The 20,326-nt window shown below is 45.4% G+C and overlaps 1 protein-coding gene across 8 annotated transcripts in view; it reads left to right on the plus strand.

The window, feature by feature from the left end:
- The window catches only part of vdrb (vitamin D receptor b), a 36,161-nt gene extending 21,720 nt beyond the window's left edge, over nt 1-14,441 (plus strand). For all 8 annotated transcript variants that reach the window (XM_060070437.1, XM_060070443.1, XM_060070438.1 and 5 more), the window contains 3 exons: nt 4,412-4,563; nt 6,253-6,369; nt 7,162-14,441. In XM_060070437.1, the coding sequence (XP_059926420.1) occupies nt 4,412-4,563; nt 6,253-6,369; nt 7,162-7,415 (523 nt within the window). In that variant the 3' untranslated portion in view covers nt 7,416-14,441. The remainder of the gene's footprint in view (nt 1-4,411; nt 4,564-6,252; nt 6,370-7,161) is intronic.
- The last annotated feature ends 5,885 nt before the right edge of the window (nt 14,442-20,326 follow it).

The following is a 20,326-nucleotide window of genomic DNA, read 5'->3' on the forward strand; positions in this document are numbered from 1 at the left end:
GGTGTTGAGTAGCAGTCTCCCTGCGTTCCTCAGTAAATATTGCAGCCATGTTAGGAATCTCGCTGAAAATGTTCTGACTTTAAATCAGCGTTGTAAAACTCAGTCCCATGGACACCTTTAAGGGTTTGGGGGAGATGAGCGTATGTTCCCTGTTGTTCAGACTTGGCTTTTGGATGTCGTACTTTGTCCCTATGCTAAATAATTTGCCTGTACCAATGGTACAGGCAATGATTTAGTATAGGGACAAAGTAATATATGTAATTTGCATGTATACTTATATTGTACCATGCATGCAAAATTAACTTGGCACAAAAGGTAAGGACATTTGTGGGTTTATTTGTTTGATTATTTCTCTGTCGTAACAATGTTTTTACGCAATAAATCTTATACCGTTGGAAAGCCTGTATAGTTCCCTTTCAAAATGTTGCCAAATCTTCTCTGCCAATGCCAAACAGGTTATTCTGCCATTGACTCGTTTGGTGTTTGGTGGATTGGATGATTGAAGTTTGAAGAAACAAGACATATTGGCAATTTAACAATTTATTCATTTCACAAACCGGCGCCTCAGTAGCGTGTGGAAGAACCATACATAGCCACAACAGCCTGGCACCTCCTCCTCATGCTGGTCAAACACTTGTGGGATGGCATCCCATCCCAAGTGAGGGAGATTCCGCCCCACCTCATCAAACCACCTCCACCAAAAGATGTTATTCTATCGGTGCATTAGCGTTCCCGCGTCTTCTCCACACTTTGACCCTACGATCCAACTGCCGTAGGCAGAATCTGCACTCATCACTGAACATAACGTTCCTCCACATGTTCAGGTTTCAGTGCACGTGTTGCCGACACCAGCGCAAACGGGCTTGATGGTGAAGGGCAGTCATGGCAGGACTCCTGGCAGCCCTATGAGACCGGAGATTGGCTGCGTGTAGTCTAATCCGGATTGTCTGGGCAGAGAGCCGTCGGCCATATCGTCATGCAAACCTTGACTGCAAATCTGTAGAACAGAGCCTACGGCACCCAAGTGCTGACAGGGTGATGAAACGGTCTTCTTGGGGTGTTGTCTTCTTGGGACGCCCACTTCGCTGCCTGTCTTTGACATCCCACGTTATATGGAACTTGGCCTTCAGTTTAGAGAGGGTACTAGGGCTCACTCCAAATAAAGCCGCAACTTGGTTATGCAGAACACCATCTTGAAGTTGCCCAATCAGGTGCCAATCAGGCCCCTCATTGGCAGCACCTGGGGGTACCAGAAGCTCAAAACAAGTGTCAATAGCAACAGCAAAATAACCTGTTTGGCAATGGCAATGGTTACAAAAGTGGCTGTAGACCAGGAAGTGGTTGCCACCCACATGAACGTGCACAGATTTTGCACAAAAAGTAAGGACATTTGTGTTTGGTTGATTATTTCTCTGTGGTAACAATGCTTTTTTACAATAAATCTTATACCGTTGGAAAGCCTTTCAAGCCTTTCAAAACTTTGCCAAATCTTCTCTGCCAATGCCAAACAGGTTATTCTGCCATTGACCCGTTTGGTGTTTGGTGGATTGGATGATTGAAGTTTGAAGAAACAAGACATATTGGCAATTTAACAATTTATTCATTTCACAAACAGGCGCCTCAGTAGCGTGTGGATAAACCATACATAGCCACAACAGCCTGGCACCTCCTCCTCATGCTGGTCACACACTTGTGGGATGGCATCCCATTCTTCAACCAGCATTTGTCGCAAGTCAGCCAACGTGGTTGTGTTGGTCACTCTGGCACGGACAGCACGCCTAAGCTGATCCCATAGGTGTTCAATGGGGTTGAGGTCAGGACTGCTAGCAGGCCATTCTATCCTCTCCACTCCAACAATTCTGGAGGTAGTCTCTGATAAACCCCGCCCTGTGGGGGCGAGCGTTATGCCGCAACTTGATATGCGGAAAACCATCTTGAAGTTGCCCAAACAGGTGCCAATCAGGCCCCTGATTGGCAGCAGCTGGGGGTAGCAGAAGCTCTTTCGGCGGCAGAAGCAGCAGCAACCTTTGAAAACGGCAGGCCCTTCACACCGCCACGCTGAACCCTCCGGCAGCGAGGCGGTTATCAGGGCGGTTGACGCGCGGCGGTGTGCAAGCACCTTTACAAATGGGCCACCATTATGAAAGAGAACTAAACAGGCTTTCCAACGGTATAAGATTTATTGCCAAAAAGCATTGTTACCACAGAGAAATAATTGACAAAATTGACAGTGTGTTTGCTATAATCGAGAGGCCCTCAACGACAAACACAGTTACAGCCTAATGTTCTCGGTGTGACTTCCCCCCTGGGTGCCACAGTCCCATGTGCACTTACAGTTTTCACGGCAACCAAGCTGCTCTCTCATGATCTCCTTATGCATGCCGTTCAAAATAAGCTTCATTCATGAGAAGATACCAGTACAGTTGTGTGACCGAAGGAGGGCTGTCCAACATGTTGGACAGGAAGTCTATAGGATGTCTGACCTTTTACAGTTGACTACTCTGCGCCCCTCAGAGCGGTATCAAGACCAGGGGGGCGTTATTATCTCAGCTAGACTGTGATGGGGCTGTCGAGACCCTAAGCGATTCTTACCACACCTCCTAAACAAGGCCGACGTGTGTGTGTGTGTGTGTGTGTGTGTGTGTGTGTGTGTGTGTGTGTGTGTGTGTGTGTGTGTGTGTGTGTGTGTGTGTGTGTGTGTGTGTGTGTGTGTGTGTGTGTGTGTGTGTGTGTGTGTGTGTGTTTCTATGTGCATTATTACATTGCATAAGTTACAATGACAAATACTATTCTACAAAAATTAAATGTTTCTTAATTTGCATGGAAAACAACCAAAACCAACCAACACATACCTTGTTATCGTCAATTTAGCGTGTTTGTGTGCACATGTTTGGGCGTGTGTGTGTTTGTGTGTGTGGGTGGGTGGGTGTCTGTGTGTGTGGTTGGGTGTGTCGGCATCAACAATCAGTCAGTGTCCCGGGGTCAGCGCCAGAGTCAAGACGAATACAAGCCTGGGCCTGTCTTTCCTGAAGTTGTCATTCCCCCCGCCACAGAGTGATGGAAGTTGTTAAATTAGTGCTGGAATGTTTGTCCACTTATGATCTGCCCCCCTAAGCCTCTGAGAAGCTCCTCTGCCCACTCGCAGACCTCCCCTAAAAATACACACGTCTCTCCTCCTGACGCAGAACCCTTAGCGCTTTGTGTCAGACGGCGAAAACACTTTTTACATTCTTGGCGGGCCCCGCAGGGCCACGTCTGTGGCGCGGCGCCGGCGAGTACTTCTTATTAAAGTCTCCTGTTGTCTTCTGAGGCAGGGAATACAACGTTTAGTCGCTACTACAGGACATGTGGCCATCACTGGAGTGTCGGGTTTGTGGACTTTATTTTTATACCAGAAGTACTCATTATACTCGATATGAATCAGTAGGTCCCTACCCTGAACAGATTGTACTGAATACAATGATTCTTTCTGAAGAGAGGTGGTGGTGGTGGCGTATAGTTGATGGCGGAAGGTTGCTGAGGTAATGGCTCAGAACATCATTCTTTATGAACAGGGATATCGACACGACGGTGACGGCTGGTTAGAATAATGAGATCCAAGGGGTGACACACTACCAGGCCTGTTCCTGGTCGAACAAACCGCCCTGAGCTACCTTATTCTAAACTATGTCTGTTGAGGCCAGTGGCATCAAACATATGCCCCCGGTAATATCATCATGTGCATTTCAGCAGTTCAAAATAGATGCGGCATCCACTGGATGAGTTCTGGCAGTGTTTCCCCTGTATGCATTCAGCAGCGGTGCACCGCTGCTGCTTGATAGTCTGCGCCACTGCAAAAAACGAACAAACAGAAGTAACCATTTAAAGGGGTATTTTTCAACTTTTTCTTCCGGGGGGGGGGGCATGCTCCAAGACCCCCTTAGCATTGCTAGGTTACCAACACACAACACCACTGCTACAAAAAAATCTAGGGGAAACACTGGCTCTGACCAATATCGTTTAAGATCAATGTATATCATTATACATGTCCTTACATAAGACATCTGTACTATACCATATTCATAGTTACTTAAGGATTAGTGGCTTCTGCCAGTTCCATCTAAATGTAAAGCAATTGCATGTATATTTCATATTCAATCTAACGTGAGTCTTCAAATGTGTTTTTGGCCTCTGACGCTGCCGGTCAAAGCGGTTCTTCAATTTAAAACTTAAAACGGCTGAAACCCAAGTGAAAGTGAACCTTCTTTTGTTTGCTCTGGTTACGTCAGGCCACCTCCACCGATGGCCATGTGTTTTGAATCCTTGGTGTGGGTCAATGGTGGGGGGGGGGGGGGGGGGGGGTGACGGCGGTGGCGCGGTGGGGTGTTCAGTTGCTGTATCATATCCATGTTGACACCGTGCCGTCCCCCAGGGAGCTGACCGCCGACGATCAGATCGCCCTGCTCAAGTCCAGCGCCATCGAGGTGATCATGCTGCGCTCCAACCAGAGCTTCAGCCTGGAGGACATGTCCTGGAGCTGCGGAGCGCCTGACTTTAAATACCAGATCAGCGATGTTACCAAAGGTCAGCCTCTACCCCCAACACAACACAACACAGCACAACACAACACTGGGCGCTGCACGGTGCCCCAGCCAGGGGGTGCTTAAGACATAACTTACCCTTTTGCTCTGAGGAAAGGATTGTGCAGTGGATAAAGTGTAGGACCCCACGAGTCAAAGGTTTGGGGTTTGATCCCCACGGTCGGCCCCCCTTGGTCCACAGCCTGGCCCTACATGTAGACACCCTCGAGCAAGACGCCTACCGTTCATTCAGTCATGTCTCAGACACTTGACATGAGTGATGACCTCTGACCTTGTGTTCTGTGCTAGTACCTAAGGTACAGGTCATCATGGAGGCCTACAGGTAGAAGCTGCAGACATGGGGAATGGAACCCAGCAGCTTCTTGGCCGGGGGTCAAACACCCGTTCCATTACACTTCCCCATTCCCCTTGAATGAACATGAACCATGTTCCCCGATTCCCCGGGAGTCGTGTTTGAGATCAAATTGGCTGCTGATTGGTTGAATAGTTGTAGTTACAGAAGCTGCCGAGGTGTGGATTCCTGCTTGTGCAGCGCAGCGACACACCTCTGCACTGCGCCTGGGGGGATGTACTAGCTGGACCTCGTTAGTGTGGGAGTGTGAGGCGAGGTTACTCGATCTGGCACGTGTACACAGACACGTGCACGATGCTAATGCACCTATTTGCTGTGGAACCGGTCTGACACATCTGCAGCAAGCCCCTCTGGGCATGGTTTTCGTTTGCCTTTTTTAAACAAGTCCCCTCTTTCTGAGATCAACCAAAGAATGTCACTTCTGACCTGTTCAACACACAAAGCCCCCATTGTCTGGAGTGGCCGTAAGAATCTGTTTTTCCTCGGCTCCTTCGCTAAATCACTGCGACGTTGTTGGTCTTGGGTCCTGATTTGGACTTGGAATAGTTTAATTGTTAAGTAAATAAATAATTTAACTCAAAGCATTGAACTTGCAGATGAATTCTCAAGCTGGCCATTAGTTCACCATAAACGCCCACAAATCTGCATCTTAACAAGGTGTAAAAAAAGAATCATTCCCATTGTAACCAATCCACAACCAGAGTAAACGAAACGTTTTCTCGTCCGTCGTTCCACAAAAGAGGAAAGGGTGGAGAAACCTCTAACCAGATCAACAACAAGGCATCAATCACCGGCAGCCATCACCAGGCTCTCTGGGGGGGGCGGGGGGAGGCTGCCTGTTCCCCAGGGAGTGGCCCGCTGCACAGGGCTGGGGGGGTTCTCAAGCCAAACAGGCCCTGGGACACAGGGTTCATGTGCTTATTGCGTGTTCATGTGTTCATCACATGGTCATCATGCATTGATATGTCAATCACATGTGCATGTGTTCATTGTTCATTCATGCATACATACATGTGTTCATGTGCGCATCATGTGTTCATATGCATATAAATGGGATGTATTTACAATGTTTCTCTGTATTCATACACCTGTTCATGTGTTCATCATGTATACACACATGTGTTCACGCTCATATGAACGTGGTGTATTCCCAATGTTTCCCTGTATTCATACACATGTCCACATGTCTATCATGCGTTGATGCGTTCATCCTATTTTCATACACCTGTTCATGTGTCCATCCTGTGTCCATCCACCTGCTCCCGTGTCCATCATGTGTTCATCCACCTGCTCATGTGTTCATCCTGCGTTCTCCTACAGCCGGTCACACTCTTGAGCTGCTGGAGCCTCTGGTGAAGTTCCAGGTGGGCCTGAAGAAGCTGAACCTCCACGAGGAGGAACACGTGCTGCTCATGGCCATCTGCCTGCTCTCTCCAGGTAGGCCCACGGCCAGGGGGAGGTGGGGGGGGGAGGGCCAGGGGGAGGTGGGGGGGGGGAGGGCCAGGGGGAGGTGGGGGGGGGGAGGGCCAGGGGGAGGTGGGGGGGGGATAGGCCGCCTCCCACAACATGCATGTTGGTTATTTTTGTCACGAGGGTGGATTCATGAATTGTTCATGCCTTGATCCTACTTTGACGTGGGCTTTTTTCACCGTGTGTACGAGAAGTGTTTTGAACGGCAAAGCCGGCAATGATTTGAATTCGGGGACGCATGTTTGCACATTAATGAATCATCAACCCAATGCCGGTCTCTCGACTTCTCTCTGTGTTTTCGCAGATGTGTGTACGTGTCTGTGTGGGCGTTGTAGTTTCATGGTAATGGGCCGTTCGTGTTTATGTGTGTGTCGTATGCATTAACATCAGCCTTCAGAACATATATTATGTATATGTAGTCAAGTCATGCAAGGGAACATGTGCAGCTGAACAGATGTTTGCGTGCCCTGGCCCTTTATGAAGCATTGCCATTAACTATGCAGTTATATCCGCTCCCTGTGGTAATATGGCACAGATTATGGTCAATGACTCGACCATAACAGTGGAAGTAATGATAAAGAAAGCCTAGGTGTTATCCTCGAAAAGGTCTCCAGTGTTATATAATAGTTATAAACATGTTATATAGTCAACAGGGTTTATGGTTGTCCCACAAGCCAGATGTTTGTCAAGCCCATTTCCATTCCGTTGCCCTTTGGACATCTTCGTCACCCTGAACCCCCCCCCCCCCCCATCCCACAGACCGCCCCGGGGTCCAGGACCACGCCCGCATCGAGGCCCTGCAGGACAACATCTCGGAGACCCTGCAGGCCTACATCCGCCTGAGCCACCCGGGCGGCCGGCTGCTGTACGCCAAGATGATCCAGAAGCTGGCCGACCTGCGCAGCCTGAACGAGGAGCACTCCAAGCAGTACCGCTCCCTGTCCTTCCAGCCCGAGCACAGCATGCAGCTCACCCCCCTGGTGCTGGAGGTGTTCGGCAGCGAGGTCTCCTAGAGCCGTCCTCCTAGGAGCCCCCCCCGCCCCCCACCGTCCCACTCCGTGAGGTCAGGGGGAGGGGGGTAGAGAGAGGGGGTAGGAGGGAGGGCGAGGCAGGAGGGGTACAACGTGGGAGGGAGGAGGCAGAGAAGGCGCTGGATGAAGTTGTGGTTTTTAAGGAGAAGTGTGTGTTTTGTGTCTATCAGTAGGTCTGTAAGAAAGTCTGTGCGTGCGCTCGTGTATTTAGTGGGAGTCGGTTGTGTGGTATAACAGAAGTTTGTCCGAGTGGGACCTTGATATGGCCGAAGTGGTCCAGTGGGGAGTAGGCAAAGATGAGGAGAGAGAGAGCTACAAGGGAACTCCACGTCTCTCTCACACACACACACACACACACACACACACACACACACACACACACACACACACACACACACACACACACACACACACACACACACACACACACACACACACACACACACACACACACACACTATACCTAGACATCAAACTTCTGCCTAAAACATATTTGACGTAGTGTTTTTTGTCTGTATTTAAATGAAACTGCTGCTTACCACACCTGGACAGTATATGTACACACATCCACACAACAAGCATACTCAATTTTTTAATTTAGCCATTCAGTTTTAACTACCTCTTGGTTTTGCTTAGGGTTGTCTACATGCACATCGCCTATGTAAAACAGTACATTTCTTCCACACAAACAGTGACACACATAAGGAAATGCAGTCGAATCTGTGTTGAATGCCTGTACATTAGTCTTGTCGACGACGCGGTGTACATATGACTCTGTATGTGCTCGAAACATGCGCCTCCCGTCGCCTCTCACCTTTCACCAGAGGTGCAGCCTGCTACATTCTCAAAAAGCTTCCACAATCTACAGAAACGACAACATAAGGAACTGCACCAAGGCCTTCTCTCGCATGCAGTCACACACTACATGCTTTTTTTTATTGAGCTGTTTCGACTTGCCTCAAAGGACTTATGAAGGAAAGGATGGGTGCACACCTGGGGGTTTTAACGACAGAGAGCAAAATCGAGCCTTCTAATTTAGCGGGGTTGTGCCGTGGTTTTTATTTGGGATGGGTGGTTTTGAGGTGAGAATTAGCCACTAAATGTGTTTTACACTGCTAACTGTCAATCAAACCAGGCCTGCATTCTGGCCGGTTTCTCGTCTCTTTTTTCAAATCAAGAGTTTGCTGTAAATAGTTAAATTGCCTCACATTGTATTGTATCCGTAAGCACTGTTATTCAACCTTTTTTCTTTTGTATTTGTATATGTTCTGTAATAGATTTTAAAGGGCTACAATGCCAAATCTAACTGGAACAGTAAAACAAGGCCAAAGCAAGCTAGCAACTGGCCTAACTTGTATTATAGAAGCAAACATACCATACCAGGAATTGGCATCGATGCAGATGTTTTATTGCGATGGATGCTTTTTATTATCGACAAAAACTTCAAACCTTAAAACGATTCCATGAATTGTTTCTCCTCTGTGTACAGTGAGCTGGGTGGCAGGAGAGCTCAATAAGCTGCTTCAAACCTCCTCAGATATCACCCCTTTCGTTTCTGACTGGGAAGTGGAATTTGTAGAATGTCCGAGGGTCTGGCCTTCAGAGCGCGCCTCTGACGCCCAGGTCCTCCCGTTCGATTAAGTATGCTGCGCGGCCCCCTAGTGGCCGCACCCTGTAAATACCAGGTGTATATTGTTTTTTTGTTTCTTTCTTGCGCAGCTGTACATAGGGCTACGTAGATATTACTAGAAGAGTAAAAATGCATTCTATATATGCACATATGATATTGTTGCTTTTCTTTTTTTGATGACTGGTTTCTTCCTTCAAACACTTTGGTCTTTTGGACTTTGTATTTGTTTTTTTGGAGTGAATAAGCAAGGGGACAGATTATAATCGTAAAGGACGTGTTTGTTTTTTTGACACAGTGGTTCAGGGGAGGTGGGGGGAGGGAGGACTGGTTTGGTTCTGTTCCAAGTTACACTTTTTAAGATAAATAGGAAGAAAAGAGTGCGCTGTGAAGGATTACCATGCAGTGCTGCTCACTAATGTAAGCCATATAGATCACCAAGCTAGTTATACAACTCTTTATAGTAGACGTAGAATGAGGGAGATTCCGAGCCTTGGATATGCTGTTAATATAACCTTGTATACTTATACCTTGCATATCCCTGGCTTCTCATGATTCTCTTTAAGCCCCGCTTGTATAACCTATACCGTACCCTGTAACCTGCTATACAAATCCTCTTCCTCTTCATCCTCAGGTGGCATAGGTGATTTTTTTACAAGTCCCAATTGTGACTAACAACATTTGAGGCCAGTAATGCTTGATTGGCTGCGGTTTGGGATATTAAGTAGTGGGAGAGTTGTTGAAGTGATATTTGTTTCCATTTGTCTTGCCACCACTTTGTGAGACAATGACCTCGAGGGAGCGAGGCAGAGAGAGAGACATCGGGCTGACCACAAGCTTGAGAGGGGGCCATTGACCCTTTGTCCTAAGGGACTTGGCGGTAGCTTCACGGCAGAGATGTGTGATAATGATAGTGGTGATAATAAACAGAGGAGGTGTTCTTGTAGACGGAGCGAAGGGGTCTTAACGCGCCCCTCCATAGGTACATGCAACCTCGAGGGTGCTTAGGAACGCTGTTGAAACGTTGACAGTGGCTGAGGAGTTTCCTGCGTATGACCGATGATTTATGTCCACAGATGGTGTGTCCAAAGGCCCCTTCCCCCCACCCCCCCAAAAATATCATGGTATGGGTCTAAATCTGGCGTCTCACTGGAATCTGTTGATTTAGTGGATTGTACATTCTCAGCACCCCTGTGCATGAGCTGGGTGTTGTGGTGTCGGGCCCCCTGGACACGCCCCTGCCCCCTGACCAGGTTTTGATCCTGGCTAGGACTGGAGGTCATCAAGTGAAGTGTTGTAATTGTTGGTTATTTTTATTTTTCCTTGTTATAAGATCTAGTAGTTTTCAGCTGCTCCTATTTTAACCGACCTTAAGGCGAGCTCTACTCGCTTTGTTTTGTTTCAATTTCTTCTTATTTGCAGTTTTTCCGCAACTGTTGATAGAAAGGTTGGGACAATGTTTGTGTATGTTTGTCTTGCTGCCAATGAAACAACCAAAGCACCAGGGCTCACATGTAATTTAGGTCTGAGAGAACGGCAGATAACAGCAGGCACACTCAAAAATCTGTCCAACTGTGTCTTAAAACACGAGACATATACGTTCTACAAATATAGCTTGACGGTCAACATCATCAGAAGGATGGACTCCGCTCACCAAAGCAACTCTGTTTATTGTTATCTTTCATTATTTCACAGCAACTTATCTGCTGACGATTCTTGTACGCAGGAGAAAACAAACCGTCACGAGACGTCCGTCAGGGTGTCTGCATTATGAAAGGAAACAAACAAACGTGTAGAATCAGGCCAGCCTTGTCCTCTCAGTCACCTCCATGATGGCTCCTATCCTAACAGATGACCATAACACAGCTAGCTAGACGCTCGGTTGGAACCGCACCTCACGCAGCAAAGGAAGGCCCAGTATGGCGCCGCAAGCTCCCATCCAGTAAAATAAGTGGATTAACATGAATCCCTGGGCCCATTTGTTCATTAGTCATCTGATCGGATTACGGCCGATCGGATTGGATCAAATCTTGAAATGGGTAGTTCAAAATAAAAAAATGGATTCTGAAATCGGATTAGATCTCGTTGGTTTGATCCCAAAAATCAGGATTAGCCTGATCCCAGTGGAATGGTGGATTCAAGGAGGCTTTCAGGAACAAAATATAATACAATTTAAAAAAAATGATATAATATAAAATTTGTATATTGTGGTGTATATATACATTTATTTAATATTTGATTAATGAAATAGTAGACCCCAGGCTACCTATTAAGCCTTTCTATACATTAAAGAAAACAAAATAAATCACGCCAATTGAAGTTAACATCAAAGAAAAGTCATTTGTTATCACTTATCATTAATTATATGAGACGAATCAGACAAAAGTAGTTTTATTCTACCTGTTGTTCTTTACATAGGCAGAAGTACTACATGGTGATAAATAGGCTAGTCCAATTTAGAGCACTTGTAATCCGGATTTGGTAATCCTGAAAGTTTGCATCTGGATCAAGGTGATCCAATGCAATGTGGCTTTGTAAAACTGGCACAAAAGTAAAATGGATTACCTGATCCTGGAGGGCAAAAAAATGGGATTTCCAAATCTGGATCATTCTGATCCAGATTATATATTGAACAACTGGGCCCTGGTGTTGATCCAGTGCCCCTATTGGGAATTGTAATGGATGAAGATGAGGATACTGCGATACTTTATATACACAAGTACCACTTGTACAGGATGTCGGGGTTGGGCGATAGGTTGAGACCCTCTGGGTTATTGAATATGACTTTTCAAGTACTCTTCTCTTCTCAAGTCACAATGCTAATGCTTTGCGACGATTATTACCTCTATGGATATGGCTGCGTTTTCCTTCTTTTCTCTTTCTCCGATCTAGATACAGTGTTGGTAGGAGTAGTAGACAGGAACGTGGATCGTTTGGTTATCCAGCAAGTGCCACAGGAGGGGCGTCCCTCTGCACACACACAGGGTAACAGAGGGGATTCACTTTGGGTACACACGGGAACCAAGCTGGGGGTCGAATCAAGGGGTGGTGATGCAGAACCGCTTTTATTTTGAAGTTGTTTGAACAATTTGAACAAATTGTTGAAATTAGGGAGAGTGTTTAGGCAGCCAACCGATATTATTCCCAGAGATTCTTAAATTCTATCTTCGGAAAAACAACAACAACCACAGCTTGTTCATGCATGTGAGGATATAGTCGAACGGGAATTAGACGCATCTCCAAGTTATTATAAAAAATTCTCCACTAAGCTGCTTCGAAACCATCAAATCTAACTTTACTATTTTTCTTATAATACTGGAACATTGAAAGTCTCATGGTAATGGGAATCTTTTAGAATGGTTTTTACGTAGGTTCGTAAGATACCTGCCATGTTAGAAATAATATTCATGACAACAATACCTGCAATATGAAAGTTAATGGTACACTATCACCAGCAAGCTTTACAGTTTATCATGTTTTATGTTTTTTTTGTATCATGGATGTACAAAAAACTATTACCATTACAAAACCGGTCAAGAGAGCATTTATTCTTGAATAATTAGCAGAGAACAGTTGGCCATCTCCCACCTAATGGCTCAAGAGTAATTTTTCCAAAATGGGACAGGGATTGTAATGAGATCAATTCAATGTAGTTCTTAAAAAGGAGCGCCACGACTCGGCGCACACCATAATCTACCTAAAAAAAAAACTACCTCTTTTAGCTACAGATATTTGCTTTAGCATTAAGCAGTTGCCTCTGTTTTTACTTTTGTAATATTTGTATTCTTGTTGGTATTTATTGCTGTCTAATTAATCATCTTTAATGATTACCTCAGAGATATCTCATGCAGATTGGGAGTGTCTAGCTAATGAAGTCATTCGGTTTTTGTTTTTATTTTGTACAATATGTGTTTTTGTTCTCCTTTTTCTCCGACTAAGCATTACCTTTTCTATTTCATTTCTCTTTGTCATTTGAATACTTTTTTTTTTACGCACAAAAACACCAGGACTTGTTTTCATACAGTGCCTGCAGTCTGACCAATGGGACAAAGGCTGGCTCACGTGAGACTACATTTCCTCCAAAAGTAACATTCTTCCTCGCATGGCCCTCGCTTTCTGGCAGTTCCCGCCAAGAGTAGGTTGTTTTCAGCGTTGTAGTCAAGTGTTCCTTCTCGCCGCAGCGCGGGCATCTATTTTGTCCGCAACGCTTACGTTAGGGAATGGTTTGGAGTGAATGCAGCCCTTTAGACGGAAAAAACAAAACAACACATGGATAATATATTTTTTTGCCCTGTGACGTTGAAACAAACGTTGCGTGCATGAGCCCGCCTATGTACCTTTGGCATGGTTTTCTGCTCGTTGAATATCCATCAGCCTTCCTACTATGCTCCCGCTGTCCACTAGGTGGCTCACTCACCCACACAGGACTGTAACGAAGGAGCTCGGTGGGAGGAGTTTCTAGAGAGGGTCAGGAAATGTGTTCCAATGCGAAAGCAGCATTGTACTTAACAGCATCATTTAGTCACGGGTTGTCCACTGTACATACTCAAGACAGTAGTCCAGATGCGATACAACATACAGAATAGGCCTACTTGGCGGTGGCATTTAGTGGGGAATATAAAATCAAACAAGAAGCTTGTTGTACAATATTAATGGAACAACTACTCACTTTAAATTGAAACAAAACAAGTATTGTTTTGTCTGTGTTTTTTTCTTTTCTTCTTCTTTTCTTTTCTTGTTCTATTCATGTCAAACTGCTTCAGTTAAACACTGAATTAAATTTAGATGTTTATTGATCGATTAAACTAAGAAAACCGTGTGGCCACAGTTGTGCATCCCATAATCTGTGTTTCCATGGAAAACTTCTACAGCACAGGAAAGGGTTCTTACTGCGCCTTTTTGAATGTTCACCAGCTAACCTCTGAGATGAATAAGAAAATATGAATAAAGTTAATACAAAAAAGGACCTTTACTGATTTTAAAAAGATGTTCAGGATTGGCCCACTATTTAAAAACATTAGCACTCGTACCAATTATTTGTAATAGTTATTCCTTAAGATAAAAACATTTGATTTGATATTGAATTGTAACCCTATCATTCAATCGAAAGCCTGAAACAACGAAAGCACTTATTGAGATGTCTGTAACATGCATATTTTAAGATGAATATTCTAGCCATAAACTGCCTGTTTAAATCAGCATGTCATGGCTCCAATTATAAAGCAGTTAATTCATCTAATCTCTAACGTTATTGCAATGTATGTTTTTGTCCCATTTCTTTAAAAAATATTATTCTTTTTCTATTTTAAATCGGTGTTTATGTAATGTTATTTTTGTCAGATGTTTTGCAAATCAAAAATAAACAACTACATAGTATTCAACTTTTTTTCACTCTTCCTTGCTTTAAGCTACATTACACTTTTAAATGCTGACGAATTCACATTATTGTAATATCGGAAAGAACACATTCATCTTGAGATTCAAAGTATTTTACAGCTTTGGCGTTATTATCGAAAATCGAACCTTTACTGGACAACTTATTTTATTTACATTTTATATGCAATATTACTTCTCACAGACGCCATCCCCATGTATCACATGTTTTAAGTGCATGGTGTGTGCATGTGTTGTTTAGCCACTAGAGGGCACTCTCATTGGCTTTTGTGAATGACAACGCCTCCATTGACCTTCATGGTCTCTTTAACACCAAGGTCAACCATATGGATACAGACATAAAAGGATACACTGCAAAGCTACACAAAAAATGTGGAGCAAGAGATTGTTTCCTGAAGAACTGACACGCTGGTTCCCGATTTCATCAAAACAAAATACCCCTCGTTTTGTCAGTTAACTGGCAACCCCTCCCCTACTCTCCTTCACACAGGAGTAACGATTTTTCGAAACAAAAAAAAAAACTGATTTGAAATCGCGGTCGCTCCACAGCGAGCTCAGCCCCTGGCTGACACGATTAGCGAGGGGACGAGAGATTGCGTGGAGAACCGGCGTTGCAGGAGGAACAATGAAAGGTTATCTGTGAGATCCAGTCATCGTCTGTGACAGTTAGTTGTCAGTGTTGGTGAGGAGGCCGAGGGCCTGGTTTTGTCTGCTGATAAGCTTGTGCTCGGGTGAATTCTGGTCGACCGTTACCGAAGCCCCACTGTCTCTCCACGAGGGTGATGGCGACGTGGGGGGGGGGGGGAGAGAGAGAGAGAGAGAGAGGAGGCTTTGCTTATGGAAGACTTAGGTGACAGTGTGATTCTCGTTGGCCCTGATATCTACAAGCCGATGCTCATACATGCTCAAATAACTCCATGGAGACCGAGGCCAGTGCATGTCCTTCATCAGCATCATTTCACCATTCATTGAGAATATCATGCACTGAGGTCGAAGGGCGTAGATGCTAGAGGGAAATGCAACACAAGCCGTAATGTAACTAGTTTCTGTCGTAAATAATGTACTTCTTGTTCAAAGTTCATTGGTTAATTGAATCCAAATCCATTGATATGTGGGAATAATTCCACTGTGCCGTGTTCATAAGTCCATCTGCATTAAGGGGAAATCAAGGACAAAAACGCTCTATTTTAGTAGAATTGTGTGTGTTTATATTTTAGATTCTTGATGCAGAAATACTTTTATTTACAGAGCGATTGTTGTACTGTGAGCATAACAATATAGGCTTACTACTATCTACTCACCCATAAAAAAACCTTCAATCCCCGAATCCTGTCCAACCTCCCCCTGAATGTTAGCTTTGAAACAATGATTTACCTATCATTTATTTTTACATCACATCTTAAAATGGAAAACAAATATCGATCAATTGGATTGAATAAATCTAAATCATAAAAACCCAGTAATTCAAACTACAACAATCTTTGATTGATGGTCGACTCCTACTGTGCTGTGGCTGTCTGTGACCTGGGTCGCATCAGGCCATCAGCTTGGCCCCCTGCCACCGGCCAGGCCTGGTCCCTGATGGGCGAGGCCGGGGTGTGAGCGGCCTGCACAGATAAGGCCCCAGAGGGGACTGGGCCCAGGCCGCCGGAGCAAAACACGCGTGGGCGGCCCTTCTAAAAAAGCCTTAGTATGATCTGCCTGAAGGTATTTATAACGTGTGGGTGGGGGTGGTATCTCGCCATCAGACCTGCAGGGTGCGGAAACGGTTCATGGCGGGGCTGATAGAGCAAGTAAACGAGGACACCCTCTCCCTTTTGACCGCCGAGTGGACTAACCCTGTTTCAGCGAGAATGGTACACACTCGCCGGGCGGGAAAAAACAGCTGATATGTTTAAGCGCCAGAGAGGGGTATAAGAGAGGGGTATGACCACTGCCCCGCGGCAGAGAGGGGTATGACTGCTGTGTTGGCCCGCGGCAGAGAGGGGATGACTGCTGTGTTGGCCCGCGGCAGAGAGGGGTATGACTGCTGTGTTGGCCCGCGGCAGAGAGGGGTATGACTGCTGTGTTGGCCCGCGGCAGAGAGGGGTATGACTGCTGTGTTGGCCCGCGGCAGAGAGGGGTATGACTGCTGTGTTGGCCCGCGGCAGAGAGGGGGATGACTGCTATGTTGGCCCGCGGCAGAGAGGGGGATGACTGCTGTGTTGGCCCGCGGCAGAGAGGGGGATGACTGCTATGTTGGCCCGCGGCAGAGAGGGGGATGACTGCTGTGTTGGCCCGCGGCAGAGAGGGGGATGACTGCTATGTTGGCCCGCGGCAGAGAGGGGGATGACTGCTGTGTTGGCCCGCGGCAGAGAGGGGGATGACTGCTATGTTGGCCCGCGGCAGAGAGGGGGATGACTGCTGTGTTGGCCCGCGGCAGAGAGGGGGATGACTGCTGTGTTGGCCCGCGGCAGAGAGGGGGATGACTGCTGTGTTGGCCCGCGGCAGAGAGGGGGATGACTGCTGTGTTGGCCCGCGGCAGAGAGGGGGATGACTGCTGTGTTGGCCCGCGGCCGCCTGAATGGCTGCTGCGCCTGTGACTTTCCAGTAATAACAAGGGCGTGTTGTTTTCTGTGTCTGTGAAAGAGAGACATTGAGTGTGTATCGTGTGTAGAAATAGAGAGAGAGAGAGAGAGAGAGAGAGAGAGAGAGAGAGAGAGAGAGAGAGAGAGAGAGAGAGAGAGAGAGAGAGAGAGAGAGAGAGAGAGAGAGAGAGAGAGAGAGAGAGAGAGAGAGAGAGAGAGTGTGTGTGTGTGTGGGGGGGGGAGATTGTGTGTGTGTTTTTGTTTAAACTAAATCCCTTCTAATTATTCACAAGCAAAAACCTTGCTAATGTGAAGCTCATGCTTTGCATTATGTACATGCATGTGTGTACGTGCGTCCATTCACATGTGTGCATTTATCTGTGTGTGTGTCTGTTGGTTTGTAAAAACAAAGAGAGCATCCATTTTCCCCCTTAAGTTTCTATTGATTCGCTGTCCACTTACCCAGATTGGATGTTGGATGCCCTTTATGCGAGTCATCCAAATATCATTAAGCCTAAACCCACCATGTGGTTTTGGTTCAGTTTCCGCAGAAGGCATGCGTTGCCCCCGGATATTTCTCTCTCCTCCTCCTCCATGGGGCATGAATACAATCTGGGGAAGGAGGGAAGGAGGACGGAAATAAGTGCAGGAGGAATGCACCGAACCCATATTAAACAGCAGTTATGCGTAGTTATCTGCTGCTGCGTGACTCCCATGTTTACTGTGAACCACAGCGCAGCATTGTGCCAACACCGCCTGTCTGAACTACGAGGGCAACCAAGGGTCATTAGTATTGGAAATACTGTTACCAGTGGTTTGGGAAAGGCCTTTGGCCCTGTGAATAATTACAAACATTGCCGTTGATAAATCACTTTAGACTGTTTGCACACAATGGCAAGTGTGAGTCGCTTTGGATAAAAGCGTCTGCTAAAGGCCCTAAATGTAAACGGTAAGAACATAGTTCTAAGAATAATTCCGGAATGACATAGATTCCTCCCTATTCCAACGGAGCGCGACATAAAAGAACACAAGAGTATTCGTCATCTTCATTGTCATTGTTTTTTTGGTTGCCATGTTCACTTTCAAGCCAAAAGTGTGTGTAGGTGTGCATGTGTTCGTTTGAATGCATGCAGGGAGTTTTTACACGGGAGGGAGTGGTCTTCCTAGGAAAATAATAGCAGCAAACTAATATTAACAGCCAAACATTAAATCATTCAAATATTTCCTCATATTTTCCTGTTGTGATCCAATGTTTCTATTCCCAGGGACACAGTGTGTCACTGTGTTTCTTCACGTCCAAACTGGAGTCACAGGGTTTCTGAGATTCTATTAGCCATGGGGTTTATGTGGAAACCTGGAGGTGGATGAAGTGTTAATCAATTTCGAAAGTTGCACGGAAAGTTTCTCACAAACGCATTTTTGACGGTAAGTGATGTGATGTAAATAATATTGACTTTGTGTGAACAGAAGAATCTCCCCAGCGGAGGCTGTGATCCTTTTTTGCTGTGTGTATACCTCAGTTGTTTTTTTGTATTTCCTGTATTATCTTACAGTCAATCAAATGCAGCTGAGAAGGATTGGAAGACCCATAGCATTAATGTGATATAATAAGCTGTTAAACGTAATGGAATAATAAAACTGGTAATGTTCAAGCATTACTTTTAGGATTAAAGAGTGTCTAGCAAAATTTTTTATATGGTACCAGACAATTGTAACCGTTTTTCCGGTAATTATTGTTGGCTGGTTGGTCACTGTGTCAATTAATGAGAAACATATATATATATATCTTTTTTTTTAATGGTCATTCTTTTAGGTATTGAAAAGTTTTATAATGTTTAGAGTTAAAGTGCCAAGGTAAGATGGTAATTTTTAAATGTCAGAAGCTGGGGTTGTGGTTTCCTGAACCTACAGCACACACACACTCATGCATGCACTCAAACATACACACACACACCAGCAAAAAACCCTCATCCACACACAGCAACCTAGACACATGCACACCAGCATACACACAAACGCACACATACTCATGTGCACACACGCACAAAGACAGTGAGTCTGGCAAGTTCATTTTCATACCACAGAAGTTTGTGTGTCTGCTACATACATGCGGTTAACCTTATAGTTCTGCGTATTTGTGTGTGTGGGGAGGGTCTCTTGCAGGTTGACATTTTGCAAAGCTGTTGTATTACAAAAGAAAACTAGGGCAACCTTTATGCTGTTCAAAAAGAATGGTGTGATAATGTGGTGTGTGTTTGTTGTTTCTGTATGTTGGTTTTGTACCTGAAGGCATGGACAGCTGCAGAGAAGATCCCTGGCCATCTCTGTGGTTTTACTGAGAAGCTGTGTAGAAGATTAATTTGCAACTATGAAGAACCTTTTTTTGTCCGAGAGAAGATGATTCAAACTTTTTACTTATGTATTATATAACTTATTTATTTATGTAATATGTAACTTACGTAATGTTATCTTAGTTATAGTTCTTAGTTGTGTAGCATCTTATCCTAGCCATCTTTGTTGTATACAGGGAATGGGTTAACCTAGCTATTGTTTGTGCCTTGAACTTGGTTCTATGAACATCCTTACTGTACCGACAGTATATTGTTTCACCTTCTTCTGACAAATGTACTTATTGTAAGTCGCTTTGGATAAAAGCGTCTGCTAATGCCCTAAATGTAAATTTAATTTGAAATGTAACAATTCTCTGCAACAGACTTATTCACTAACCTTGCGTGTTCCTGCACAGTAGTGCTCTGTTGGGGTTCTACACACATTACATTTTGGGAAATATATGAATGAAACCCGACACGGACAGCGGGAAAAGATCGTCCACATGAACATGCACACGGACAGAACACTGCGTCAGCTAGGAATCAGCATGGGTCTCAACTGCACATATCTGCCACTGTCGCTTTGGTCACACATCCAGGGTCAACATTACATCGGACGACATAGTGTCCCCACAATGCTGTGTCAAAATCTGCAATCGTCCCCACTACTAGTCACAGCATAATGTGTGTGTGTGTTTGTAATGTCCCCCACCCTTACCATCAACACATGACCTATGTCGTGTTCAGACCACACCACATTCTGCTCTTTCCCGATGGTCTGCCTTTCTTATTCGGCAAGTATTGCATCATAAAATCTTTCCCTGAAGTGGTCTGGAGAAAAGGCCCACTTCACACTTGACCTCAATATTTACTGAACCGCCGCCTCAAAGAAATGCCAACGCATTGTAGCGCAACCCCTGACGCCGCACAGCAAGCTGTTGCCCGTGACGACACTGAAGGCCGCCTCCCCCTAGG

This window comes from Gadus macrocephalus, chromosome 13, assembly GCF_031168955.1.
Source record: "Gadus macrocephalus chromosome 13, ASM3116895v1".
NCBI classification, from domain to species: domain Eukaryota; kingdom Metazoa; phylum Chordata; class Actinopteri; order Gadiformes; family Gadidae; genus Gadus; species Gadus macrocephalus.